The following is an 11186-nucleotide window of genomic DNA, read 5'->3' as shown; positions in this document are numbered from 1 at the left end:
TGTATGGACACCGAGATCCCTCTGCTCATCCACACTACCAAGAATTTTACCATTAGCCAAATATTCCGCATTCTGTTATTCTTTCCAAAGTGAATCACCTCACACTTCTCCACATTAAACTCCATTTCCACCTCTCAGCCCAGCTCTGCAGCTTATCTATGTCCCTCTGTAACCTGCAACATCCTTCCGCACGGGTCTACAACTCCACCGACTTTAGTGTCGTCTGCAAATTTACTCACCCATCCTTCTGCGCCCTCCTCTAGGTCATTTATAAAAATGACAAACAGCAACGGCCCCAGAACAGATCCTTGTGGTACGCCACTCGTAACTGAACTCCATTCTGAACATTTTCCCATCAACTACCACTCTCTGTCTTCTTTCAACTAGCCAATTTCTGATCCACATCTCTAAATCACCCTCAATCCCCAGCCTCCGTATTTTCTGCAATAGCCGACCGTGGGGAACCTTATCAAACGCTTTACTGAAATCCATATACACCACATCAACTGCTCTACCCTCATCCACCTGTATCGGAAGATCCAGGGGCCAAGGGGGGTGGGAGGTCGATGTCCTGGCCTTCTCCTCCCTGGTGGCCGGAGATGGATTTTGCTGGGATGGACGGACACAGAGCCCCCGAATGCAGGTGTGTGGGTCAGTGACACGGCTGGGTTTCTCATCCTGGAACAAATCAAGTTCACCTTCAGAGGATCAATACAGGGATTCGCCCGGAAATGGCATCCATTCATCAACTTCCTCAAGGAAAATTGAACGCAGCAGTAAGGGGGAGGGAGGCTGGGGGTGGGGGGTGGGGGGAGGGGGGGGGGGGCGGAGAAAGGGTTGGGGAAGAAAATAGAAGGCATGGCAATGTTAGATAAGGACAGGGAACTCAGTATACGGGTAACAAGGGAATAGGACATGGGCAGTAGGGGACATCGGGCTGGTTTAGCACACTGGGCTAAATAGCTGGCTTTTTAAAGCAGACCAAGCAGGCCAGCAGCACGGTTCGATTCCCGTACCAGCCTCCCCGAACAGGCGGCGGAATGTGGCGACTAGGGGCTTTTCACAGTAACTTCATTTGAAGCCTACGCGTGACAATATATGATTTTCATTTAATTTCATTGTTTTTAGGTTTTTTGTGTGTGTTGGCCCACGCGGTTGTTTAAGAACTGTTAATGTGTTAAACTGAAAATTACAAATGCTTCAATAAAATATTTCTTTAAAAAAAAGTCATCTGCTATGTTAGACCTTCATTGAACCATAGAATTTACTGTGCAGAAGGAGGCCATTCAGCCATTGAGTCTGCACCGGCCCTTGGAAAGAGAAACCTACCTAAGCCCACGGCCCCACCCTATCCCTGTAACCCAGTAATCCATCCTACCCTTTTTTGACACTAAGGGCAATTTATCATGGCCAATCCACCTACCTGCACAGATTTGGACTGTGGGAGGAAACCGGAGCACCGGAGGAAACCCACGCACACACGGAGAGAACGTGCAGACTCCACACAGGACAGTGACCCAAGCCGGGAATCGAACCTGGGACCCTGGTGCTGTGAAGCAGCTGTGCTAACTACTGTGCCACATTGCCTCCCTAAGAGGGGAGGGGAGAGAGACTGACTCTGTGGGGCGAGGTTTCTGTGTACATGGGGAAGTGAAGCAATATTCCCCAAGGCAGTGGGATTGTGTGGAGTCAGTTTGTTTTGAGTGGGTGAGAGTGAACAGACACAGGAACAATGATCTGTCGTCAGCAGTTTATTGATTTTTAAATGCGGTATAACAGGTTATAGATCACACACATCCTCACAGAACAGTAACTACACAATGCAGACAGTGAATACTCAATCTGTATTGACAGACATTGATGGGGAGAAGCTACACAGACTCCAGGATCTCCTCCGAGCTGCTAGTTGGTTTTCTGTTGATAGCCAGTGGGGCAGAGATGGGATTGGTCTATCGCTGTACTCCTGTGTGTGGACAATGTTTCACAGAATCTTTCTCCGCTGATGTTCCCCTATCACTGAACCGGTTGCCTGTGATTTTGATTATGATGTTGATGACTCCCCAGTAACTCTGTTCACGGATGTGTTACAGAAACTCAAAGGCAGATTCGTTAATCATTGCGAAAGCAGCATTGCAGAGAGCGTGGCCCAGGTTCAGCAGTTGATAATGATCTGGATTGGTCGCATAAGCTCAAAGCGCAAAATGGATCTTTCCAAACGAGTGGAGATTTTAGATTGAATGCTCATGTCCCTCTCTGGAAACAAAAACCGTTTTTGATGAAGAATAATTTTCATTCACAGAATGGACCATCACTGGTAAGAGCCCAGTTATTACCCCTCACTCGGTGACCCTGAGTCACCTGTCTGGGAATGTCAGGCTGCATTCAGTCTGAAACTTTTCAGAATCAAACACTTACTGAGGTACCCAAGGCTCTCTGGTCACATCGAAGACCCAGGGTCAGGTCCAGGTTCTTGATTGGTATGGACCATCCTTTAAAACAAGCTGAAGGGTCCGTGTGGTCAATGCGACTGTGTGAGCCGCTGTCAGTCACACATTTGACCACTCGAGCAAGGCTGGCTCAGACGTACTGATCCCCAAACTGTTACCAGCCAGTGACAGGCACACCTCAGGGCAGTGGGTTCAACTCTCACTGTAGGACAGGAACACAGAATCTAGGTTGGTGCAGAGTCTGTTTAAATTGCCAAATGGAACGTGAAGAGGGAAATTTCAGGACCAGGCTCCCTGGATGACAAGTGACAGACAATGGTGAGTCTGTTTGATGCATATCAGGAGAATTGAACCAAGTAAACGCGAATAGCTGAGGGGAGCTGAAGAGAGACTAGAATGGCTGTTTACATAACAGGGAACTCAAAAATCTTGCACTGGAGCGAAACAGCAAGTGGATAGTAAGAAATGGAATGGGTTCAGGAATGGCCCTCCTGCTGTACAGCATCATGGTTCTATCATCAATGACCCATTAGCCATGTGCTTCCAGGTCAGTGCAAGGCTAGAATACAGAATGGTTTCATTGTATGAGGTCTAAAGAACAGCTGTTCCCCTGGTTGAAGGGTCAGTTACGAGGGGGACACATCCTTTCAAAAGTACCTGGATTAATACTTGGCACGGTCATAACATTCAAGGCTATGGGCCAAGTGCTGGTAAGTGGGATTAGGTAGACAGGTCAGGGCCTTTTCATGCATTGATGCCGACTTGATGGGCCAAAGGGCCTGTTCTGCACTGAGTGATTCTGTGATTCTCAATCACTGTTTAATGAGGAAGAGAATGCAGACAATACATTGGTCGAAATGGAGATGGTCAGGGGTAGTGGATGGGTGAAAGCTGTGGAACAGGAGGTATCGGAAAGGCTGGTTAGGTTTAGTTAGGTTAGGCTGGTTAGGTTTAGTTAGGTTAGGCTGGTTAGATTTAGTTAGGTTAGGCTGGTTAGGTTTAGTTAGGTCAGGCTGGTTAGATTTAGTTAGGTTAGGCTGGTTAGGTTTAGTTAGGTTAGGCTGGTTAGATTTAGTTAGGTTAGGCTGGTTAGGTTTAGTTAGGTCAGGCTGGTTAGATTTAGTTAGGTTAGGCTGGTTAGATTTAGTTAGGTTAGGCAGGTTAGGTTTAGTTAGGTTAGGCTGGTTAGGTTTAGTTAGGTTAGGCTGGTTAGATTTAGTTAGGTTAGGCTGGTTAGGTTTAGTTAGGTCAGGCTGGTTAGATTTAGTTAGGTTAGGCTGGTTAGGTTTAGTTAGGTCAGGCTGGTTAGATTTAGTTAGGTTAGGCTGGTTAGGTTTAGTTAGGTCAGGCTGGTTAGATTAGTTAGGTTAGGCTGGTTAGGTTTAGTTAGGTCAGGCTGGTTAGATTTAGTTAGGTTAGGCTGGTTAGGTTTAGTGGATAAGTCACCTTGTCCTGGAGGCTTGTATCCCAGGTTTTCAAAATGAAGTGGGGGGGAGTGGAGATAGAGGGTAGGATTGTGTGAAGTGGGGGGAGTGGGGATAGAGGGTAGGATTGTGTGAAGTGGGGGGAGTGGGGATAGAGGGTAGGATTGTGTGAAGTGGGGGGGGGAGTGGGGATAGAGGGTAGGATTGTGTGAAGTGGGGGGGAGTGGGGGATAGAGGGTAGGATTGTGTGAAGTGGGGGGGAGTGGGGATAGAGGGTAGGATTGTGTGAAGTGGGGGGGAGTGGGGATAGAGGGTAGGATTGTGTGAAGTGGGGGGGGAGTGGGGATAGAGGGTAGGATTGTGTGAAGTGGGGGGGAGTGGGGCTAGAGGGTAGGATGCGTGAAGTGGGGGGGAGTGGGGATAGAGGGTAGGATTGTGTGAAGTGGGGTGGGTAGTGGGGGATAGAGGGTTAGGATTGTGTGAAGTGGGGGGGGAGTGGAGATGGAGGGTAGGATTGTGTTAATGAAGTGGGGGGAGTGGGGATAGAGGGTAGGATTGTGTGAAGTGGGGGGGGGAGTGGGGATAGAGGGTAGGATTGTGTTAATGAAGTGGGGGGGAGTGGGGATAGAGGGTAGGATTGTGTTAATGAAGTGGGGGGGGGAGTGGGGATAGAGGGTAGGATTGTGGTTAATGAAGTGGGGGGGGAGTGGAGATGGAGGGTAGGATTGGTTAATGAAGTGGGGGGAGTGGGGATAGAGGGTAGGATTGTGTGAAGTGGGGGGGGAGGGGGGTAGAGGGTAGGATTGTGTTAATGAAGTGGGGGGGGGAGTGGGGATAGAGGGTAGGATTGTGTGAAGTGGGGGGGGGAGTGGAGATAGAGGGTAGGATTGTGTTAATGAAGTGGGGGGGGAGTGGGGATAGAGGGTAGGATTGTGTGAAGTGGGGGGGGGGGTGGGGATAGAGGGTAGGATTGTGTTAATGAAGTGGGGGGGAGTGGAGATAGAGGGTAGGATTGTGTTAATGAAGTGGGGGTAGTGGGGATAGAGGGTAGGATTGTGTGAAGTAGGGGGGAGTGGGGATAGAGGGTAGGATTGTGTGAAGTGGGGGGGGGGAGATAGAGGGTAGGATTGTGTGAAGGGGGGAGTGGGGGATAGAGGGTAGGATTGTGTGAAGGGGGGAGTGGGGATAGAGGGTAGGATTGTGTGAAGTGGGGGGGAGTGGAGATAAAGGGTAGGATTGTGTGAAGTGGGGGGGAGTGGGGATAGAGGGTAGGATTGTGTGAAGTGGGGGGGGGAGTGGGGATAGAGGGTAGGATTGTGTGAAGTGGGGGGGAGTGGGGATAGAGGGTAGGATTGTGTGAAGTGGGGGGGAGGGGGGATAGAGGGTAGGATGTGTGAAGTGGGGGGGGAGTGGGGATAGAGGGTAGGATTGTGTGAAGTGGGGGGGGAGTGGGGATAGAGGGTAGGATTGTGTGAAGTGGGGGGGAGTGGGGATAGAGGGTAGGATTGTGTGAAGTGGGGGGGAGTGGAGATAGAGGGTAGGATGTGTGAAGTGGGGGGGGAGTGGGGATAGAGGGTAGGATTGTGTGAAGTGGGGGGGGGGCAGTGGGGATAGAGGGTTAGGATTGTGTGAAGTGGGGGGGAGTGGGGATAGAGGGTAGGATTGTGTGAAGTGGGGGGGAGTGGGGATAGAGGGTAGGATTGTGTGAAGTGGGGGGGGAGTGGGGATAGAGGGTAGGATTGTGTGAAGTGGGGGGGAGTGGGGTAGAGGGTAGGATTGTGTGAAGTGGGGGGGGAGGGGGGATAGAGGGTAGGATTGTGTGAAGTGGGGGGAATGGAGATAGAGGGTAGGATTGTGTGAATGGGGGGGAGTGGGGATAGAGGGTAGGATTGTGTGAAGTGGGGGGAGTGGAGATAGAGGGTAGGATTGTGTGAAGTGGGGGGGAAGTGGGGATAGAGGGTAGGATTGTGTGAAGTGGGGGGGAGTGGGGACTAGAGGGTAGGATTGTGTGAAGTGGGGGGGGGAGTGGGGATAGAGGGTAGGATTGTGTGAAGTGGGGGGGGAGTGGAGATGGAGGGTAGGATTGTGTGAAGTGGGGGGGAGTGGAGATAAAGGGTAGGATTGTGTGAAGTGGGGGGGAGTGGGGATAGAGGTAGGATTGTGTGAAGTGGGGGGGGTAGGGGGATAGAGGGTAGGATTGTGTGAAGTGGGGGGAGTGGGGATAGAGGGTAGGATTGTGTGAAGTGGGGGGAGTGGAGATAGAGGGTAGGATTGTGTGAAGTGGGGGGGGAGGGGGGATAGAGGGTAGGATTGTGTGAAGTGGGGGGGGGAGTGGAGATAGAGGGTAGGATTGTGTGAAGTGGGGGGGGAGTGGGGATAGAGGGTAGGATTGTGTGAAGTGGGGGGGGGAGTGGGGATAGAGGGTAGGATTGTGTGAAGTGGGGGGGGGGGGGGAGTGGGGATAGAGGGTAGGATTGTGTGAAGTGGGGGGGGGGAGTGGGGATAGAGGGTAGGATTGTGTGAAGTGGGGGGGAGTGGGGATAGAGGGTAGGATTGTGTGAAGTGGGGGGGAGTGGGGATAGAGGGTAGGTGTGTGGAATGCATTGCCAGCAGAGGTGGTGGAGTCAGAGTCATTGGGGACATTTAAGCGACTCTTGGACAGGCACATGGACAGCAGTAAATTGAAGGGGTGTAGGTTAGGTTGATCCTAGATTAGGATAAATGGTCAGCACAACATTGTGGGCTGAAGGGCCTGTGCTGTACTGGACAGTTCTGTGTTCTACATTCTATAAAGGGAATGGGACTAAATCACGATGCTCTTTTGTAGCCAGTGCAGAGTTGATGGGCTGAATGGCCTGTGCCTAACCAGAACAATTCTGGTGCCAGAGGTTTGGAGATTGGATGCCCTTGGGGGGAAAATATCTTCCCAATTCCTCTAAATCCTTCTGGCCATAGGCTGTATTGGATTTGGTTCTGGGTAATGAACCAGGACAGGTGTTAGATTTGGAGGTAGGTGAGCATTTTGGTGATAGTGACCACAATTCGATACATTTACTTTAGCGATGGAAAGGGATAGGTAGAACCCGCAGGGCAGGAGTTATATCTGGGGGAAAGGCAATTATGATGCGATGAGGCAAGACTTAGGATGCATCGGCTGGAGAGGAAAACTGCAGGGGATGGACACAATGGAAATGTGGAGCATGTTCAAGGAACAGCTACTGCGTGTCCTTGATAAGTATGTACCTGTTAGGCAGGGAGGAAGTGGTCGAGTGAGGGAACCATGGGTTACTAAAGCAGTTGAATCACTTGTCAAGAGGAAGAAGGAGGCTTATGTGAAGATGAGACGTGATGGTTCAGTTGGGTCGCTTGAGAGTTACAAGTTAGCTAGGAAGGCTCTAAAGAGAGAGCTAAGAAGAGCCAAGCGAGGACATGAGATGTCTTTGGCAGGTAGGATCCAGGATAATCCTAAAGCTTTCTATAGGTATGTCAGGAATAAAAGAATGACTAAGGTAAGAGTAGGGCCAGTCAAGGACAGTAGTGGGAAGTTGTGCGTAGAGTCCGAGGAGATAGGAGAGGTGCTAAATGAGTATTTTTCGTCTGTATTCACACAGGAAAAAGACAAAGTTGTCGAGGAGAATACTGAGATACAGGCTACTAGACTAGAAGGGCTTGAGGTACATAAGGAGGCGGTGTTAGCAATTCTGGAAAGTGTGAAAATAGATAAGTCCCCTGGGCCGGATGGGATTTATCCTAGGATTCTCTGGGAAGCTAGGGAGGAGATTGCTGAGCTTTTGGCTTTGATCTTTAAGTCATCTTTGTTTACAGGAATAGTGGCAGAGGACTGGAGGATAGCAAATGTTGTCCCCTTGTTCAAGAAGGGGAGTAGAGATAATCCTGGTAACTATAGACCAGTGAGCCTTACTTCTGTTGTGGGAAAAGTATTGGAAAGGTTTATAAGAGATAGGATGTATAATCATCTGGAAAGGAATAATTTGATTAGAGATAGTCAACATGGTTTTGTGAAGGGTAGGCCGTGCCTCGCAAACCTCATTGAGTTCTTTGAGAAGGTGACCAAACAGGTGGATGAGGGTAAAGCAGTTGATGTGGTGTATATGGATTTCAGTAAAGCGTTTGATAAGGTTCCCCACGGTAGGCTATTGCAGAAAATACAGAGGCATTGGATTCAGGGTGATTTAGCACTTTGGATCAGAAATCGGCTAGCTGATAGAAGACAGAGGGTGGTGGTTGATGGGAAATGTTCAGAATGGAGTTCAGTTACTAGTGGTGTATCACAAGGATCTGTTTTGGGGCCGCTGCTGTTTGTCATTTTTATAAATGACCTGGAGGAGGGCGTAGAAGGATGGGTGAGTAAATTTGCAGATGACACTAAAGTCGGTGGAGTTGTGGACAGTGCAGAAGGATGTTGCAAGTTACAGAGGGACATAGATAAGCTGCAGAGCTGGGCTGACAGGTGGCAAATGGAGTTTAATGCAGAAAAGTGTGAGGTGATTCATTTTGGAAGGAATAACAGGAAGACAGAGTACTGGGCTAATGGTAAGATTCTTGGTAGTGTGGACGAGCAGAGAGATCTGGGTGTCCATGTACATAGATCCCTGAAAGTTGCCACCCAGGTTGAGAGGGTTGTTAAGAAGGCGTACGGTGTGTTAGCTTTTATTGGTAGAGGAATTGAGTTTCGGAGCCATGAGGTCATGTTGCAGTTGTACAAAACTCTGGTGCGGCCGCATTTGGAGTATTGCGTACAGTTCTGGTCGCCACATTATAGGAAGGATGTGGAAGCATTGGAAAGGGTACAGAGGAGATTTACAAGGATGTTGCCTGGTATGGAGGGAAGATCATATGAGGAAAGGCTGAAGGACTTGAGGCGTTTTTTGTTAGAGAGAAGAAGGTAAGAGGTGACTTAATTGAGGCATACAAGATGATCAGAGGATAGATAGGGTGGACAGTGAGAGCCTTTTTCCTCGGATGGTGATGTCCAGCACGAGGGGACATAGCTTTAAATTGAGGGGAGATAGATATAGGACAGATGTCAGAGGTAGGTTCTTTACTCAGAGAGTAGTACGGGCGTGGAATGTCCTGCCTGCTACAGTAGTGGAATCGCCAACACTAAACGCATTCAAATGGTCATTGGATAGGCATATGGACGATAAGGGAATAGTTGTAGAGGGACTTTAGAGGGGTTTCACAGGACGGCGCAACATCGAGGGCCGAAGGGCCTGTACTGCGCTGTAATGTTCTATGTTCTAATTAGTGTAACACTCTTTCTGCCCGGTTAATAATAATAATAATAATCTTTAATTGTCACAAGTAGGCTGACATTAACACTGCAATGAAGTTACTGTGAAAAGCCCCTAGTCGCCACATTCCAACGCCTGTTCGGGTCACAGAGGGAGAATTCAGAATGTCCAATTCACCTAACAGCACATCTTTTGGGACTTGAGAGAGGAAACCGGAGCACCCGGAGGAAACCCACGCAGACACGGGGAGAACGTGCAGACTCCGCACAGACAGTGACCCAGCAGGGAATCGAACCTGGGACCCTGGTGCTGTGAAGCAACAGTGCTTAGCACTGTGCTACGTGCCGCCTATTGAATAGCTCCTTTCTATATACTTGATCCAGGCCCCTCATAATTGTACATACCACAATCCAATCTCCTTCCGCATTCTCTGTTGCAAAGAAAACATCAGTAATCTATCCCAGCTTTGTTCATTCTCTCTCTCTGTAATCAAACTCTCCTCTAACCCGGTAACCAGAACTGATCACAGTGGTTTGTACAGTTCTGGTATAACCCCCCTGCTCTTATATTGGATACCTTAGTCAATACCAGATGGTATCCTGTCTTTATCTACTTGTCCTGCTGGGATTGGCGGACATGACAATTTCCTCAGATCTTCTGCTTCCTTTGCCGTCTCAGTGTTAATATCTCTTCCCAGGCCTGCTGAGAGATACTAAACAGTTTTAAACATTGTAATTTCAGCAGTCCTGGGAAGGAGGAGATAACTCAGCCACTCGCCCTCTGACCCCTGCACTCGCCCTCTGACCCCTGCCGCACTGTCCTTTGACCCCCCTGAGAGAGTGAATGGATGGTGATGATGGAGCAAGCTGGAGGCACAGCCTCAGAATCAATACTCACTCATGGTGAGGATCATGAGCCCCAAATGCTTCCACCTCGCACAGACTGATGGACGTGTTGCTGCTTGCAACACTGATGGTGATAAAACGACCATGCACTCCGAGACCATTACACCGAACGATTCGAGTCACTCCTGCTGGAATGGATTCGATGGTTGCGCACCTGTAAAACAGAGTGAGAATAAGGAGCCAATTCCCCAAAATCTCTGACAAACTGGAGGTTGGTCACGACAGCTGGGGTGAAATAAACAGACTGCAAATTATACATTATTACAGGGGGGGTGTACATGACGGGGGGGGGGGGGGGTACATGATGGGGGGGTGTACATGACGGGGGGGGTGTACATGACGGGGGATGTACATGACGGGGGGGTGTACATGATGGGGGGTGTACATGACGGGGGGGTGTACATGACGGGGGGGTGTACATGACGGGGGGGTGTACATGACGGGGGGGGGGGTACATGATGGGGGGGTGTACATGACGGGGGGGGTGTACATGACGGGGGATGTACATGACGGGGGGGTGTACATGATGGGGGGTGTACATGACGGGGGGGTGTACATGACGGGGGGGTGTACATGACGGGGGGGTGTACATGACGGGGTTGTACATGACGGGGGGGTGTACATGACGGGGGGTGTACATGATGGGGGGGTGTACATGACGGGGGGTGTACATGATGGGGGGGTGTACATGACGGGGGGTGTACATGACGGGGGGGGGTACATGATGGGGGGGTGTACATGACGGGGGGGTGTACATGACGGGGGGTGTACATGATGGGGGGGTGTACATGATGGGGGGGTGTACATGACGGGGGGGGTGTACATGACGGGGGGGGTGTACATGACGGGGGGTGTACATGACGGGGGGTGTACATGATGGGGGGTATACATGACGGGGGGGTGTACATGATGGGGGGTGTACATGACGGGGGGTGTACATGACGGGGGTGTACATGACGGGGGGTGTACATGACGGGGGGTATACATGATGGGGGGTATACATGACGGGGGGTGTACATGACGGGGGGTGTACATGACGGGGGGTGTACATGACGGGGGGGGTACATGACGGGGGGGATACATGACCGGGGGGGGTGTACATGACGGGGGGTGTACATGACGGGGGGTGTACATGACGGGGGGGTATACATGACG

At 50.4% G+C, this 11186-nt stretch overlaps 1 protein-coding gene across 1 annotated transcript in view; it reads right to left on the bottom strand.

Moving 5' to 3' along the window:
* Positions 1–1736: 1736 nt before the first annotated feature.
* Positions 1737–11186, bottom strand: part of LOC119966670 (fucolectin-like) — a 22500-nt gene continuing 13050 nt past the window's right edge. The window contains exons 4-5 of the mRNA XM_038798729.1: positions 10024–10185; positions 1737–2253 (exon numbers count right to left, since the gene is read on the bottom strand). Of these exons, the coding sequence (XP_038654657.1) occupies positions 2229–2253; positions 10024–10185 (187 nt within the window). The 3' untranslated portion in view covers positions 1737–2228. The remainder of the gene's footprint in view (positions 2254–10023; positions 10186–11186) is intronic.

This window comes from Scyliorhinus canicula, chromosome 5 (genome assembly GCF_902713615.1).
Source record: "Scyliorhinus canicula chromosome 5, sScyCan1.1, whole genome shotgun sequence".
In the NCBI taxonomy this organism is placed as follows: domain Eukaryota; kingdom Metazoa; phylum Chordata; class Chondrichthyes; order Carcharhiniformes; family Scyliorhinidae; genus Scyliorhinus; species Scyliorhinus canicula.
The sequence above is the reverse complement of the archived record's forward strand: the minus strand, read 5'-3'. Positions and strand labels throughout refer to the sequence as shown.